General features: G+C 41.4%; 1 protein-coding gene across 5 annotated transcripts in view; it reads left to right on the top strand.

Moving 5' to 3' along the window:
- The window catches only part of ST7 (suppression of tumorigenicity 7), a 257764-nt gene that overhangs the window by 91875 nt on the left and 147560 nt on the right, over positions 1-18329 (top strand). For all 5 annotated transcript variants that reach the window (XM_073619832.1, XM_073619834.1, XM_073619831.1 and 2 more), the window contains exon 2: positions 11134-11216. In XM_073619832.1, the coding sequence (XP_073475933.1) occupies positions 11134-11216 (83 nt within the window). The remainder of the gene's footprint in view (positions 1-11133; positions 11217-18329) is intronic.

Here is an 18329-nt window from a genome sequence, read left to right as displayed (position 1 = left end):
AAACGCTGATAAATGCTGAATAGCCGCATTTTTCAGTGTTTGAGCGTTTTTACAGCAGATCTTCTCAAAACCAACTAGTTCTTGAGCTTTTTTCCAGCCAGAAAAAACACCCCATGGACACATAGGATAACATGCTGGGGAGTTTATCAGTTGCAGAAAAAAAACGCCTGAAGCAAAAAAAGGCAGCTGTAAAAACGTCCAGTGTGCATGAGGCCATAAACTGGCATTGAACATGAAGATATGTTCAGGAACAACATCTCTTTTAATCATTACAAAGAGCGATGGACCTTTTAGTCCTGGTACACACCGGTGCAGCTTTGAAATCGCACTACTTCAGCGCGATTTCAAAGCTGCACATCAGTGCGATTTTTACACTGCCGATTTCATTTTGGCTTTCGACTTCATTTAACAGAAGGCTATGCAAGTCGTAATGAATTTGGTAAAAAGTAGTGCACAAACCTTTTTCATAATCACTGCAACATCAGTTGCAGCAATATGAATGGTTCCACAGCTGGCACTGTAGTTGGAACTGTAAAATCGCATGACAAGTCACACTGGTGTGAATGGGCACTTAGGGTACATTACACGGATATTTGTATCGGACAGTAGCTAAATGCCAGTAATCTGCACTTTTTGAAATGTTTCCTGCAAATAGTTGTGGTTTGTAAATGCGACTTACTTTTAGCTGGTTTTGTTGTGACTAGGTGTGTCAGTGTTTTCAGGATTCATTTCTCCAATACCCCATTCTTGGGGGGATGTTATACATCAGTTACCTCCTCCTTCCTCTTTGTGGGTAGTTTTCTGAGTAAGGAGATAGAGCTGTGTAATTGAAATGGAGCACAGAACTAAGAGCCTTTGTGCTATTGTGTGCATGCTTGAGAAGAGAATATTAATGCAGATAGTGGCAAAAGTCTCGTTTTTTATTTATCTTTTTAGTTTTTTTTTTCTTTCAAAATAACAAACATGTTATACTTACCTGCTCTTTGTACTGATTTTGCACAGAGCAGCCTGGATCCTCCTCTTCTTGGGTCCCTGGCCCCTTCCTCCTGTTGAGTGCCCCCACAGCAAGCAGCTTGCTATGGGGACATCCGAGCCGCATCTCTGTGTGTACAATCAGACACGGAGTCGCGGTTCGGTCCCGCCCCTCCTTCTCCTCATTGGCTCCTGCTGTTATCAAAGTCAGTTAGCCAATGGCGCTGCTGCTGTGTCTCAGCCAATCAGGAGAGAGAGTCCCGGACGGCTGAGGCACTCATGCACAATGCTGGATTGAGATGGGGCTCAGGTAAGTGTTAGGTGGGCTGCTGCACACTGAAGGTTTTTTTATCCTAGTGCATAGAATGCATTAAATATAAAAACCTTCTGCCATTATAACCACTTTAATGCAGATAGAGGCAGAGAGAGAAGAAGAGTACATTCCCTACCATTCCAGCATCAAACTAGGGCAGGGGGCGGCAACTCATCGATCCTAGGAAGCCGAAGGGTAAATCACTAACAGGGCTGTGCCCATGCTTCTCCTCAGCCTCCACCGCTCTCCTTTTTAATAGCTGAGCGGAGTAAGAGGCAAAACTGTGCTGGATGGAGGGTGGGAACACGGGTAGTTTTTAGTAACTTTGCAAGTTAACCAGCAGGTGGTTGATTGCAAGGCAGTCCTACCAATCATCAGCTGCAGCTCCTGTTCCCGCCCTCCACCCAGCACTCCGCTCTGATGTACAGCCGGTGTAAGGTGGGAGAGAGCTACCTACACAGGGCTGTGTGTTGTGAAGGAGGCAAATATCACTACATGTGGGGGACAGAGAATACTTCTTTGTGGGGGATGAGAACTGCTCAGGAACATGGAGGTGACGTAACTAGTAACTCTTATGTCTGTTGGATGATGGTATATGGAAAATGATGATATTCTTCCTATATACAGGTGGATCTTTGGTCTGTTTTTTTTAAAGATTGTTAAGCTGAATATGTTCAGTACAATATTGACAACTATTCTTCAGACTTGGTCGATAAAGACAGAAGCTGCCTGTAGAGGAATCCATCAGTTTTGATGACTGAGCTTTTCAACTACACTGTAATTGCTGAAACTTTTTACATACCTGAAGTGATGTGTTTTTCCTTTTTTCCCTTCGGCGGGTTGGTCAGCAGCATATTTGGCTTGCATGCTGATGACAACTTTTGACAGATATGACCACTGTTTATGTTGTGCTTGGGAAACTGGAAGCAATTGTGGAATCGTTCTTGGCATCCTTCGACATGCCTCTTACAGCTGCCCTTCTTCCATCCTTCCTCTTCTACATTGGAGAAGATGGCAGTCAGCCGACAAATACTCCTTTTTGGGCAAATTACTACCAGAAATGGTATATAACAGTCATTATCTTCCTATTTTTCGCCTGTCTATGGCTATTTTTAGCTATATTTGGAAAATACAATTGTGTCCTTTACACTTACTGTTTGTGACTTAATTTTTTTTTGAGCAAGGCGTTAAAAAAAAAAAAAAAAAAAAAAAAGCTGAACTCCACACAGATTATAAAATACACAAATGAATGCAGCTTAATATGCATCAATATATTGTTAGAATAGAATTATGGCCTTCCAATAAAAAATATTGTGTGGTAGTACATTCCACTTGGTCACTTGTACTCACAGGTAAGTTTATAATAAAGCTTACCTGTAGGCACAATGAATATCTCCTAAACATGCACCGTTCTGCAGCTGATGACTTTACTGGCACATACACACTGCACTCTGAATTGAGGGCACACAGAATGTACCGTCAGTCCACAACGTTGTGCCACGTTCATGATTCCCATGTGTGGCCATCACAGCTCGGCCATTCAAATGTATCACTTGACCTTCACTCTTAGATTGTAAGCCCTAATGAGCAGATCCCTCTGATTTTTCCTGTAGTGAATTGTATTGTAACTGCACTGACAGTCCTCATGTAGTATAGCGCTGCACAAAGTGAAGCCGCTATATAAATAATAGTCCTGCCAGAGAACACATGGCAGGGGACGTGTCTTGGTCACTGATGACAAATAAGCTTGTAACTTGTCAATCAGAACTTGGCCACACCTAGTCCTGCTCACAGCTTTCTGCACTGACAGCACTGCCTCTGTTGCTGAAACCTTTTGAGAGGGGAGTGTATGAGAAATTATGTTTTTTGTTTTACCTTATGAGGCTATTGCTTCTCTTAGTCTAAAGTCCCCAATCCAGTTACTATCTACAGGAGCTTTTTAGTTGTACTTTTTAAAGCGGAACTTTACCCATAAGAACTTGATAAAAAAAAATAATGATCTTTAGCAAGTTACATACATTCCACATTCATTTTGGTAGCATAAGTATTAGTGTGTGATGTAAATTTGTTTCTAGCATTGCGCCTGTTTCTTCTTGCCAGGGGCTGCCAATTTGCTGAAGCCCAGAGCCCCAACAGTAAATTTATAAAGTGGAACTAAACCCATCGTGTTGACCTGTTCAAAAAAACAGTTACATTACTGAAATGTGGTGCCAACTGTCACATTTGTTTATGTCCTCAACCAAACTGTCAAACTATCAAATGACTGGTGTCCTAACTGGTCACATGTGCAGTACCATGACATTTTTCAGATCAAACAGAAGCAGCTTCCTTGGCTGTAAAGGATAGGAAGTGTTTAATTCCACTTTAAGGCTGCCAACAGATTGACCTCCACAAACTTAGTGGTCCCTAAAAATGCTTACTTTTGAGCATGTGCAGAACAGGGTGAGGAAGTGTATTACTGGATTTTAAACGGTATAGACACTTCTTTTTAATGTTTTACATAGCTATACCTGCAAAAGTCTGCCCATTAACGATACAAATCTCAGGCGGCTCCTGCTGAACCAGCTGAGATTCGAACTGTGTATGGCCAAGCCTAAGGCTAGACTCACACTTGTGTGGGACTGTGTGTAATTTCTAGCACCTGCAGCAGAAATATGGTGTTGCCATTCATTCCTAGTTGTAACCCCATGCACTGGAAACTGCAGCACGTCTTCCCATACCAGGAATCGTATAGCACTCTGTGCAGTTTTCATGCGTCTGCGATTTTGGAAAACATTGCCAGGACATTTTCACTACGTTTTTATAGGTATAGCAGTCCATTCAAAGGGTGATTTACTGTGCCTGTGCAAACGCAGCAGCAGGGAAACTGCAATAATGTGAACCTAGCTTAAGACTGAATGGGGAGGGTAAAGCCTCAAATTGAGTTGTCATCCGTTCAATAGGTGAGGAAAAATTCTCCTATTGAGACTAGAAAACCAGTGGACGCCCATTCTATGACAACTGTCTAAGGTGGGAATTCTGTTTACTTTGGAGAGATTTTCTAAAATTTCCTGTTGTGTCCCCAGGACAGGAAGTGAATGGGGACACAGCAGAAAATAACTCCATTGTGGTTTTTATCCTTCCCTTCTCTATTTTTTGGCTTTACATACACTTTAGCTGCAGTGAAGAAAAAAATCCCACCTGACAGGGCTTTGCTATGTATCAAAGTGTAAATCAGGCCTGGGTGGACAGATATACATATAAAAGGTAGCTATTATACCTGCCAAAGGATTTGTATATGGATTTCATCTACACAGTGTGTTTAGCCATCTGCCTGACGTTCATCTTTAAATTTGAATACATTTCCACATAGTTTGCTTATTTAGATTAAATGGAAAAACACACACCATTGCATTGAAGGACAGTTTTGAAGTAAAAGAGATATAGTGCTATTAAAGACAAAAAGCTGCTAAATACTTTTTAAATACACCCTGGATAATGTTGTTTAGTAATTGGCTTACATTTTAATACAGCTTTAACCAGATTAGAAGGTAAAGCCTTGAGTGTTCCTATGAAGTAATGCACAGCCCTGCCTACCACCTTTGTTACATGTGCTGTAGCTTTCTGACTGTAGCACTGACTGGGAGCCTAATTCTGTACATGGTCACATCCAGTTATAGTATTAAACCCAGGAGCCTCCATTCACTATATCTGGTCTCCCACAGTACACAACATGGAAATGCAATTATTTTAGTAAATATAAACTGCTAAATACCTTCTCATCCGCAGTAAATAGCAGTCTTGTGACTTCTATCAATGCCCGGCTGAGCACTGGTTAAAGCTTGTTGGAGGGGTTTTCATTCTCCTCTGACTTTCCTATGAGGCTGCATGACTCCTGAACCCTCAGTCTGGACAGTGCTAATGTGGAGGATTAACCCCTTAGGTTCCACAGTGAGTATAACAAGCATCCTTTACTGCATATACAGACTGATTTTACTGTTGTGGGTTTATTAACCTCTTGCCAACCAGCTGCCATCATTATACTGCAGCAGATCGGCTCTCCTGCACAAACTGCCATAGGTGTACGTCGGTCTGTGCAAGGAGGATAGCGGGCGTGCGCACCGCCGGGTCATGCCCTGCAAGCTCTGTCCACCGGCGACCTGCGATCGCTGTGTACAGAGGCAGAACAGGGAACTGCCTATGTAAACAAGGTGATTCCCTGTGCTGCCTAATGACATGTCAGAGATCTTCTGTTCCCAGTGATCGGGAACAGTGATCTGTAATTTCCCAGTGAGCCCACCCCCCTTAATGTTAGAATACAACCAGGGAACACACTTAACTCCTTGATCGCCCCCTAGTGTTGACCCCTTCCCTGCCAGTGTCATTTTTACATTGATCAGTGCATTTTTATAGCACTTATTAATGTAATAATGTCACTGGTCTCCAAAAAGTGTCATTTGGGGTCAAATTTGTCCTCCGCAGTGTAGCAGCCCCGCTAAAAATCACAGATCGCCTCCATTACAACTAAAAACAATAAAAAAAATAAAGGTCCCTAAATCTATCCCGTAGTTTGTAGATGTGATAACTTTTGCGCAAACTAATCAATATACGCCTATTTCGATTTTATTTTTTTTTTATTTTTTAAAACCAGAAATATGTAGAAGATAATATTTTGGCCTAAACTGATGACTAAATTTTATTTATTTTTTTTATATATATATATTTTTGGGGGATATGTATTAAAGCAGAAAGTAGTTTTTTTTTTTCTAAATTTGTCGGTATTTTTTTTGTTTATAGCGCAAAAAATAAGTCGCAAGAAGAAAAAACTATTTGTGGGTAAAAAAGGACGTCGATTTTGTTTGGGTACAACATCACACGACCGCACAATTGTCAGTTAAAGCGACGCAGTGCCGTATAGCAAAAAATGGCCTGGTCATTAAGGGGCAAATCCTTCAGGGGCTGCAGTGGTTAACACTTTAATTCATCGTCAATGTTTACCATGTTTTTTAGTCATCCTGAAGATATGTAACTGGCTTCATGCCAAAACGTTATAGTATTTTTTTCCTAGTGCTTTTAGCTTTGACATTGTACACATGGGCTTCAGCATTTTAATGGCAATTTATAGAGCAGAGTGTACAGCAAGCTCCATGTACTATTTCTCAAGCCATTAAAGGATAAATATATTTAGAAAGCACAGTCATCTTGTTTGCCCTCCTCCACTCTAAATTTATATTTACCTGAATCAGATAATCCCTGCCAGCAATATTCAGATTCTTTAGCGGAAATCTTCCCTTCATCTGGCCACACTTTTGCAATCAGTCTCTATGGATCAATATTGACCTGCCCCCCGATACAGGGAGAATTTTGTTAGACGGGTCTCCATCATTTGCATGATTTGTCTGTGTGATCATATGAAACTAAAATTCTGTGACGATTGTCATTTTTTTTCCCCTCACTCAAGTTTTATTCTGTGTATTACTCATTAGTCTTTTTCATAAGCATTGCACAGGTTGCCATGTGTTTGTTTAAAGGAGCTAGTCATTTTATGTCTGTGTGTTTCTAGAATTAATATGTAAATGCACTTAGGCAGTCCACCTGTGTTGATACACACCACAATGCAGCATAATTGTTACAATTTTGTTTTTGTATGATTTTTGGTACAGTTGCAGCTCTTGATTTCAGTGGGCTACCTTTATTGCAATGCACTGCAAGAATGTAAAGTTGTTGTACAATTAGATTGTGGTGTGTATGGCCACCCTAAGTTTCAAGTTGGTTGGACAACGGTCAGGTAAAAATGGATAGGTAGAGTTGGAAGGGGGGAGAGCCTTAATTACCAGGTTTTAACACATTTCCAGTTAAGCAGCGAATAAAGAATTAGAGGGCCATTAATTGGCAATCTAATTTGATATCATTGGGTATATTACAAACACTTCATTATAGACTGTTGGGTGCCAACAGGTAGGGTTTGGATAAAGGATTCCCAAACAGCAAAACATCTTTGCTTAAGGAGGCCTCCACCAAGTCCATGTGAAAAACATAGGCTAGTTTAGCCATTAACAAAAAAATAGTGGGGGGTTCGCAATAGATCCACTTATGTAGGATGGTTTTTCGTGCTTTAAGGGATGTAATAGTGATGAGTTCTTTGCAGCCTCTTGGAATTCTAGTTCCTGGGTTATCTATTAGGCCAGAAAGTGCCTTTTAAGGGGTTAGAGGCAGATAGTGGTGCATAACACCACCACACATTTAGTAAACTAAGTGCCAAAAGCATTTAATCCCGAGGCACGACCAGAAAGTAGGACAGGTTTACCCTCCTGAAGATTAAGACAAGTGAGATATGGCAGAGGTTCAAGATGCCCTCAAAGGCCTCCACCAAGGCCTTTTGCCCCAGCTGGATGATCTTGAAGACCCGGCATTGCCGGAACAATATACAGCTAAAGGGTATTTCATAGGCCACAGGCCCGACAACCTCAAATATACGATCATTAGAATTTTCAGTTCTCTATTGGGTGGGGGACTATGAAACCCATTTAGCTACTGTAGATGAGCTCTTTCAGCTTACTTTTTAATCCCTGCCCTACTGTTCTGTTTGCCTGCTGGGAGCAAAGAGAAATTCCTGGTACTTCTAGTTATAGAGAGCAACCAATCACAGGGCACAAGTGCTGTCATGTGGGGGTGGGGAGAGAGTGCCATTAGCCCACTGTAAGCGCTGAGACCAGCTATAGGCTTACACAGGGTTTTTTTTTTATTTCCCCCAGTCAAGAGAGTAGGGTATATGGAGCTCTGGGATGTGTGTTGGGGTTGGGGAGTTGTCTGGTAGTTATTAAAGTATAACTAAAGGTAAAACTTTTCTTTTAGTTTTGGATCGAGTGGAGAGGGATTAGAACACCTGTCAATTTTTATTGCTGTCTATGCCACCATTAAGGGAGTTGTAAAGTCTGAAGGTTTTTCACCTTCATGCATGATGAAGGTGAAAAAAGGTGAAGGTGAAAAACCCTCTGTGGTGCAGCTCCCCCCAGACCCCCCTTTTTCTTACCTGAACTCGATCGTTCCAGCAATGAGAACAAGCCCAGCAGCTCCAGCCCCTGCCTCAGGGCCTCATTGGACAGATTGATAGCAGCAGGAGCCATTGGCTCTTGCTGTTGTCAATCAAATCCAGTGACACAGGGGGCGGGCCCGAGTCCTGCTGTCTTTTTGTCCTGTTTACCATTTTCATTGAAAGTAAAAGAAAATCCCAAATTTTGGGTTGTCCCCAGAAAAGTAATAGAGGGGAAATCTTCCAATGGGGACACTAGTTCTGGTAACCCTTGGGGTCCCCAAAGAATTCCCTTATTTGCAGGAATTTTATCTCGCTTTCCTGTTTGGCAATGGGACAGGAAGTGAAGGGAAATCTCCGCAGTGGGACACAGATGGCAAAAAAAAACCTGAAACGTTATAACCCTCCCTTACTCTCTAGTTCTTTAATGCAACCTGTTGCTTTGCTCCTGATTGGGTGCATACAATAATTTTAGACTAGTTTTTCACAAATATTCAGTAATGTTTCCCTCGTACATAAAAACAATATTTCTTCGGTCATAATAGGGGTGTTTTTGTCAGCCTTTAAACATTCCAGATGACTTTGCACAATGCATGACAAAGACACCCCTATTATGACTGAATAAATATTGTGAAACACTAGTCTATAAAATCATGTAGTGGGCTGTCATGTCCGAGCAACGTGGGCCGCATAGCACACATAAGTGTAAACCTAGGCTAAGGCCTCATGCACGCTAGGTATACAAAGTGCTGCTTGTACATGCGTTTTTTTTCTTTTGTTTTTTCTCTTTCAGCCTGTAAAAAACTCTATGCTAGCCTATGTGTCAATGCAAATCTGGGTGTTTGGCATTTTCAATGTTAATTGATTATAGAGAAAAATGAGCAGAAGGAAATGTTCTGGAAAAAACCTGCTTGTAAATGCAAACACACATAAACATGCATAAATTTGTGTGCAATACGAGCCATTATGAATGTGTTTTTTTTATGCTTCTTTTACTTGCCAAAGGTCCTGACATTTTTTCAGGCGCTTAATGTGCATGGACCCTAAATTCTTTTTCCGGGTAATAAATTAATTAACAAAGGAATGTTGCTCAGATCGAACATTCATCTTGGATGTGTTTTTCCAGTGGTTATAGACTGAAATAGGAACACAAACCAGACCAGAGTTGCTGGGCAAACAAGTCACTCACTGCACACAGACTCAAACTTTACCAAATTCACCTTCACCGGGGAATGTATTGATTTAATCTAAATACCATCACAAGTTTACATGATTTCAGAGTAACTATTTAAATACAGATCACAAAAATACAACTATTCATAATATTACGTAAAATCGGGGCTTTTTTCAGTGGGACCGCAGTTCCGCCACCTCCAGCACTGAATGTACAGTATGTAATGGCAAGGGTTGCTGGGGTGTGCTGAGGGGTCCATTGATGCTGGCTGCTGGGGAATCCAACGTTGCTGGGTGGGGGAATCTTTTGTTGAATGAGGGGTCTATTGTTGCTGGGAGGGATTTACTTTTGAGGGAGGGGGTCTATTAATGCTGGAGGGTCTATTAATGATGGCTGCAGGGGGATCTATTGTTGCTGGGGGAACTATTGCTTAGTGTTGGATATATTGTTTCTGTGGGTCTTCTATTTCAAAGGGGGGTCAATTGCTGCTGGGAGGAATCTACTGTTGAGGGAGAGGTCTACTGTTGCTGATTGCTGGAGGGTCTATTAATGCTGCCTGCTGGGAGATCTATTGTTGCTGGTAGGGGGCTATTATTCCCAGGGTAGATCTGTTGTTGCTTGGGGAGGGAGGGGGTGTTTTAGTTGCAGGGTTTATTTTCTTGCTGGGGGTATTTGTTGTTGCTCGGAAGGGGGTCTATTGTTGCTTGGGGGGCTATTGTTGCTGGCTGCAGATCTATTTTTACTGCTTTTTTTGTTAACAAATTCCATAAAAACTAGGGGGTGGAACCAAGGGACGGTGTTCGTAGGCAAGGGGTGACTTGGAAGAGGGGAGTATCTGCACCTAACTTCTGAGAAAAAATGCCCTGCCTAAAATTATAATTATACTTCAAAATATGATAGATATCATTATCTGCTAACATTTTTTAAGAATTTGACTTCATTGGTTTTGAAGGCAAATATACTGTGCACTGCAAGTGTAGTTTCTCCAGATCTTAGTGAAGGAGGTGAAGCTCTGCTGATTTCTATCAAGTCATATGCAAGCAAACATTTTTTTTTCCTTGCACATGATTGCTAAGAATACCCAAAGGGAACTTTTATCTCATTTACTAATCTCTAGAGTGACTGCACTTGCAGTGCACAGCATATTTGCCTTTAGTAAATTAACCCCACTGTGTTTTATGTATTTATATACTTTGCTTCATTGGCTGTATGCTGCGTTTTCTGCTCTGTGCTGAACCTGAAATGAATGAGCACAGAAGATCAATCTCTGTGTAGGACGCAGTTCTCAATGTGAAACTCTTCTGAACTTGGACTTCCATGCATATTTCCCCGGTGTGTCCAAAAAACCTGACTGAGAAAGAGGGGCTAACCCTGAGCCTTGTAAAGTATGGTGAACTGAAAAGCAGTAAGGATTGATCCCAGTAAGAAGTAGGGTTTTACTAGTCTTGTCCTCTTTTGTATACAGTTTTCTTGTTCTGGTTGAACAAATCTTTATTTCTTTTCAGTAACTTTTATTCAATTTTCAAAAGAAAAAACAAGACGCAAGTAAAATGTTTTAAGTGAGACTATTCTGGTACAATAGACACTGTGTTTGTTGGATGATTACATGAAAATCATTTTATTTCAGTAGGGATTTACACCTGTCTGTCTTCTCTCTTTCAGTGAGCATGTTTTTGAATACATTAACCCCTAAATTTTATGTTGCTCTGACGGGTACATCCTCCCTCATCTCAGGGCTTATATTGGTAAGTAAATACTTTTCATTTGTAAATTAAGGTTTGTTATATGTGGACATGTAATGGGCCCAAAGTCCCATAACATTAGTTGTGCTGAGTTTAGATTTGTTTGTAGGTGCTGTTATGTGTCCTTGGCATGTGAACAATTGGTGACTATAACTGTTCCTTATTAACAAGGCCAAGAGCATAGTGCAATATCTCAAATTGTATCAAAACTGTCTTTTAAAAAAACAACTTTGTTTGGCGTACATATTAAAGCTGAGTTTCACCCAAAACCCGAAAGTGGAAGGTTCGCTTATCTGCCTGACACCCCCCCCCCGTGCCACATTTGGCACCTGTTGAGGAGGAGGGTGGAGCGGGTACCGGTTTTTGACAGGTACCTATCCCCACTTCAGAGAGATCTCGCCGCGTCGAGATCGCTTGGAAGTTTGGCCCCCTCCTCCTTCCCCCGCCACTGGGACATTCAGAAAGCGCAGCACGCTTCACGAATGCAAGGTAGGGAACCGACTGTGAAGCTGAAGGGCTTCACTGCTGGTTTCCCTTACCACAATTGGCATCAGCAGAACCTGAGAGCCCATGGAAACATTAACTCCGCTTTAAATTTCATAGAGAATAAGACGGCTGGCAGACCAGTTGATATGCTTGGGTGTGACCAGCCTAGGTTTGCAATAGTTAGTGTTTTCGTAGGTTTTGTTGTCAACTTTTGTAAACATTGCCTTTTATAACTAAACTAATCTATACAATCAAAAAACTTTAGTGTGTAGTTAGATACATTTTTTTGTATGTACTGTGTTTTAGGACTAACGCCTGGTACACACTGACAATTTTTTTTTTTTTTTTAAACCAGCAGGCTAAACGGAAGGGCTTGGGAGGAGCCGCTGTACTAACTGTGATGTTAGTACATCGATCTCCCCTGCTGAGCTATTTAGTTCTGACAGGGAGATTGCCATTGACTGAGAGTGCTGACTGGAAGCCAATGGGCAGACCCTTTTCGGTCATGCCCCTTCAACAGACGGACTGCCGTACACACCGGCCTAATGTAGGCTGGTTTCTGTTGAACCGCCTGACATTCCACCCGTGTGTATTGCCCTTAAGACAATATTTCTAACGCTTCCATAAACAATTTGTTTTACAACTTAAAAATTGTCTTGTAATTATACTTATGAATTGTTCTGCAGTTGTTGTTTGTGTGCCCATGCAGTGACTGGCATTTATCCTGTGCCGAAAGACTCCATTCGTAGTGTGAACGAGCCATCAAAGATCACAACTGAGACTATGATGTTGGGTTTAAGGGCTCATTCATAACAGGGTGCAAAATTCATGAGTTGTAATTGATTTTCAATACAGAAATACACCGATCAGCCTTACCCGCTTGCCGACTGGCTCACGCCGATATACGTCGGCAGAAGGGCACGTACAGGCAGATTAACGCACCTGTACTTTGCCCTTTAAGAAGCGGTTTGCGGGTGCGCACGCGCCGTGACCTCTGAGTGTGATCGCGGGTCCCGCGGACTCTACGTCCGCGGGGAAACCCGCGATCGTCTCACGGAGAGGAAGAACGGGGAAATGCTGATGTAAACAAGCATTTCCCCGTTCTGCCTAGTGACACTGATCACCGCTCCCTGTAATCGGGAGCGGTGATCAGTGTCGTGTCACACACAGCCCCTCCCCCCCACAGTTAGAATCACTCCCTAGGACACACTTAACCCCTACAGCGCCACCTAGTGGTTAACCCCTTCACTGCCAGTCACATTTACAAAGTAATCAATGCATTTTTAATTTCACTGATCACAGTATAAATGTGAATGGTCCCAAAATCACACCAAAAGTGTCCGATGTATACGCCATAATGTCGCAGTCATAATAAAAATCGCTGATCGTCGCTATTACTAGTAAAAAAAAATTATTAATAAAAATGCCATAAACTATCCCCTATTTTGTAGACGCTATAACTTTTGCGCAAACCAATCAATAAACGCTTATTGCAGTTTTTTTTATTTTTTTTTTTACCAAAAATATGTAGAAGAATACGTATCGGCCTAAACTGAGGAAAAAAAATGTTTTTTTAATATATTTTTTGGTGATATTTATTATAGCAAAAAGTAAAAAATATTGCGCTAATTGTCGCTATTTTTTGTTTATAGCGCAAAAAATAAAAACCGCAGAGGTGATCAAATACCACCAAAAGAAAGCTCTATTTGTGGGGAAAAAAGGACATCAATTTTGTTTGGGAGCCACGTCGCACGACTGCGCAATTGTCCGAAAATCGACGCAGTGCCGAGTTGCAAAAAGTGCTCTGGTCTTTGGGCAGCCAAATGGTCCGTGGCTTAAGTGGTTAACTTTGACCACCCACCTACTATTGAGTAGGTCCCCCTTTCTCCAGGGGGCACACCGGCTGAGTGCATTTACCTCAAAACATAACCTTATTTCATGCAGTGGTGGTATGTGTTCTACAAATGACAATAAATCACAATTCATCATATAGAAACAGCAATATCCAGTCCACAATTCATCATATCACGTGACAGGACAACTGAGGATCAACAGGCTAATGCGAGGAAGAAGCATGTCCTCAAAACGCATTAGCCTATTGGATCTCCAATTGCCGTAATATGATGAAGTGTGGCCTGAATGTTGCAGTTTCTATATGATGTACTATGATGCATTTGTCATTTGTGGATGTAATACTTATCACCTTTGCATGAAATAAAGTTATGTTTTGAGGATAATGCACTAGGTCGGTTCGCCCTGTTTTGCTTTGTAGTTCCCACCAAAACAGCCCTGACCCATCCGGGGCATGGATGCTATTGAGCCTTTGAAGGTATCTGGCACAAAGCCATCTGTAGCATATCCTTTAAGTCCTGTTCATTGCAAGGTGGCAACTCAATGGACCGGCCAAGTCCAAGCCTCAAACTCATTGTTATGTTCCTCAACCCATTTATGAACCATTTTTGCAGTGTGGCAGGGCGCATTATCCTGCTGAAAGAGGCCACTGCCCTCAGGGAACACTGTTTCCATGAAGGAGTGTACTTGGTTGGCAACAATGTTTAGGTAGGTGGTACATGTCAAAGTAATATCCACATGAATGTCAGGACCCAAGGTTTCAAAGCAGAACATTGCCCAAAACATCACACTGCCTCCACCAGCTTGCCCCTTCCCATACTGCATTCTGGTGCCATCTCTTTCCCAGGTAAGTGATGCACACGCACCTGACCATCCACACAATGTAAAAGAAAATGTGATTTATCACACCAGGCCACCTTCTGGCTGTGGACACAGGTCAGCATGGGCACCCTGGGGCTACACAGCCCCATACACAACAAACTCTGATGGCCATTTTCTTCTGTTTTTAACACATCAACTTCATGGACAATATGATTACTTGCTGCCTAATATATCCCACCAACTTTTAGATACCTTTATAACGAGATAATCAGTGTTATTCACCTAACCTTTTAATGGTCATAAAGTTATGGCTGATTGGTGTAGTTTTTACTGGATTTTTGTGCAGCCCATCACACAACATTATTTGGATATTATGCAGTGCTCTGTAAGGCAACTGTGTTGTGAGGGTGTGGTATGGTACCATTCAAAACTGATTACCAGCATCTGCTGTTCTATATTAGCGGGCTGGCATACTGCTTAGTTTTTGCTGCCATAGAAAATAGGCACTGAAATTTCAGTGCCTGTGTTGTAAAATTTTAAAGGATGATGTTCTCTAAAATGCCTATAACAAAGGTGAATTAGGCCTTGCTCTGAAGTGCGTTTTACTGTTTGTTCTGTAAAAATACTTTAATATGCAAAATCTTTACACAGGTCAACTTTAAAATTTATATAGACAAATCTCAAAATTCTGGGCATCTGAGACCTTAGTCAAACTTGTACATCACAGTAGGAACAGTAATAATGGTGACACAGTGACTGCATTTATGAACATCTGCAGCCGTTGTGTGTCTGAACGCTGTACCCTGCCAGTTTGACACGTGCAGTTATCCAGTCATAGATGGGCAGATTCTATTTCTAAATGGAACTAACTTGTTTTTACTTTTTTGAGATATCGTTAAAAAGTATTATAACCTCTGTCAGTTTTGCACTGCTGTGCCCACATCAAAGGAATGCCTTCCTGCCATTATTGACTTCTCAGTTTATGATGACCGACTATCACAAACCCAGAACAAGTATGCAGATAAGGACTCCTGACTCTACCCTCTACTTTCTTATTCTGTATACTTGCTGCAGGTCAGGGATTCAAAAAGTAGTCAAAGAATGTTACCCCAACATGTCATATTCCTGTTATGTGCCTGCTGTACCATTTACTTCTGTACCGTTTACTTCTGTACTTTCCTGTTCTCTTTGTATTTCTTCCTTGGTGTGAAATAGCTGGAGATCCTGCCGGTCCCTCTGCTTTCCTATTTTAAACTGACCACACTAGGTACAGAAGCACTTCCTTCCCAGTGTGGTCAGTTTTCTGGTTGTGTGGGGAGAACAGCCTGCCTGTCCTCCAATGGCCAAGACTTGTGCTGACAGCCCCTCCATTGCACAACCATTCACTGGGAAGATCAGTGTAGTACTCCACTCCAGGAGTAGTTTCTCCACTTCCACCTCTCTAAGCCCCTTATGCAGCTGAGAATATTTATTATGTGATCACTTAAAATAATAATTAAAAAAAAGTAAACTTTTTATATTTATACAGTACATACAGTCAGGTCCATAAATATTGGGACATCAACACAATTCTAATCTTTTTGGCTCTATACACCACCACAATAGATTTGAAATGAAACAAAGATGTGCTTTAACTGCAGACTTTCAGCTTTAATTTGAGGGTATTTACATCCAAATCAGGTGAACGGTGTAGGAATTACAACAGTTTGTATATGTGCCTCCCACTTTTTAAGGGACCAAAAGTAATGGGACAGATTAACAATCATCCATCAAACTTTCACTTTTTAATACTTGGTTGCAAATCCTTTGCAGTCAATTACAGCCTGAAGTCTGGAACGTATAGACGTCACCAGACGCTGGGTTTCATCCCTGGTGATGCTCTGCCAGGCCTCTACTGCAACTGTCTCCAGTTCCTGCTTGTTCCTGGGGCATTTTCCCTTCAGTTTTGTCTTTGGCAAGTGAAATGCATGCTCAATCGGATTCAGGTCAGGTGATTGACTTGGCCATTGCATAACATTCCACTTCTTTCCCTTAAAAAACTCTTTGGTTGCTTTCGTAGTATGCTTCGGGTCATTGTCCATCTGCACTGTGAAGCGCCCTTCAATGAGTTCTGAAGCATTTTGCTGCATATGAGCAGATAATATTGCCCGAAACACTTCAGAATTCATCCTGCTGCTTTTGTCAGCAGTCACATCATCAATAAATACAAGAGAACTCCAAAGACATGCTGGTAGGTTAATTGGCTTCCATCCAAAAAAAAAAAAATTGACCATGGATTGTGGGCTCTTTGAGGGTAGGGATGTGAGTGTGGAGCACTGCATAAATTGACGATGCTATATGGGTACCTTAGATAAATAATAATATAATAGATGAGCATCTTAATGAGACACAATGTACAGGGGTAGAGATAATTGTAGACACCCACCCACACTCACTCAGGTTGAACTGGTGTCTTTATTCAACCTTACTAACTATATACTACTATGTAAAGAACCAGTTCCATTGGCAGCCATACATGCCCACGCCATGATACTACCACCACCATGCTTCACTGATGAAGTGGTATGCTTTGTATCATGAGCAGTTCCTTTCCTTCTCCATACTCTTCTCTTCCCATCACTCTGGTACAAGTTGATCTTGGTCTCATCTGTCTATAGGATGTTCCAGAACTGTGAAGGCTTTTTTAGATGTTTGGCAAACTCTAATCTGGCCTTCCTGTTTTTGATGCTCACCAATGGTATACATCTTGTGGTGAACCCTCTGTATTCACTCTGGTGAAGTCTTCTCTTGATTGTTGACTTTGACACACATACACCTACCTCCTGGAGAGTCTTCTTGATTTGGCCAACTGTTGTGAAGGGTGTTTTCTTCACCAGGGAAAGAATTATTCGGTCATCCACCACAGTTGTTTTCCGTGGTCTTCCGGGTCTTTTGGTGTTGCTGAGCTCACCGGTGCGTTTTCTTTTTAAGGATGTTCCAAACAGTTGATTTGGCCACACCTAATGTTTTTGCTATCTCTCTGATGGGTTTGTTTTGTTTTTTTAGCCTAATGATGGCTTGCTTCACTGATAGCGACAGCTCTTTGGATATCATATTGAGAGTTGACAGCAACAGATTCCAAATGCAAATAGCACACTTGAAATGAACTCTGGACCTTTTATCTGCTGCTTGTAAATGGGATAATGAAGGAATAACACACCCCTGGCCATGGAATAGCTGAGCAGCCAATTGTCCCATTACTTTTGGCCCCTAAAAAGTAGAAGGTACATATACAAACTGTTGTAATTCCTACACCGTCCACCTGATTTGGATGTAATTACCCTCAAATTAAAGCTGAAAGTCTGCAGTTAAAGCATATCTTGTTTGTTTCATTTCAAATCCTTTGAGGTGGTGTATACCTTGTAGAGCCAAAAACATTAGAATTGTGTCGATGTCCCAATATTTATGGACCTGACTGTAAATGTTTTGTCTTTTTTATTTCTATTTTAAACTGAATGGGTTGTTTTACAAGATGAAGGTTCACATATACTTTAAGCCAGTGGGTCAGCATTACAGCCAAAAAACTAATATTTCCAAAAGGAAATTAACAATTTTGCTCTGGAAAAAAAAAAAAGGTTTCCCTTCACTTCTGTCTACAAAAAATTAGTAAAAATTGATTGTTGAGGGGTTCCACCTTTCACAGTTGTCTCCAGAAGCCTTCCATTGGAAGATCTTACCTCCTGTTTTGGTGACAGTTGTAACATTTTCCTATTTCTCATCCTCTTCATTCCTAACGATAGCGGTTACGAGGATAAAGGGTGAGAGTGGATCCCCTCAACAGAAACATAAATTGCAATGAAAACCTGACTGAGGTTCTGTTCCACTCTTTATCTACAAATAGACACTTTAACATAGAACTCCAGCAAATTCTGGGTACTGAAAACCATAATGAATGCATCGCACCTCTCTGCAGGGCTA

This window comes from Aquarana catesbeiana, linkage group LG03 (assembly GCF_042186555.1).
Source record: "Aquarana catesbeiana isolate 2022-GZ linkage group LG03, ASM4218655v1, whole genome shotgun sequence".
NCBI lineage: Eukaryota > Metazoa > Chordata > Amphibia > Anura > Ranidae > Aquarana > Aquarana catesbeiana.
This window is presented reverse-complemented; position numbering and strand designations above follow the sequence as displayed.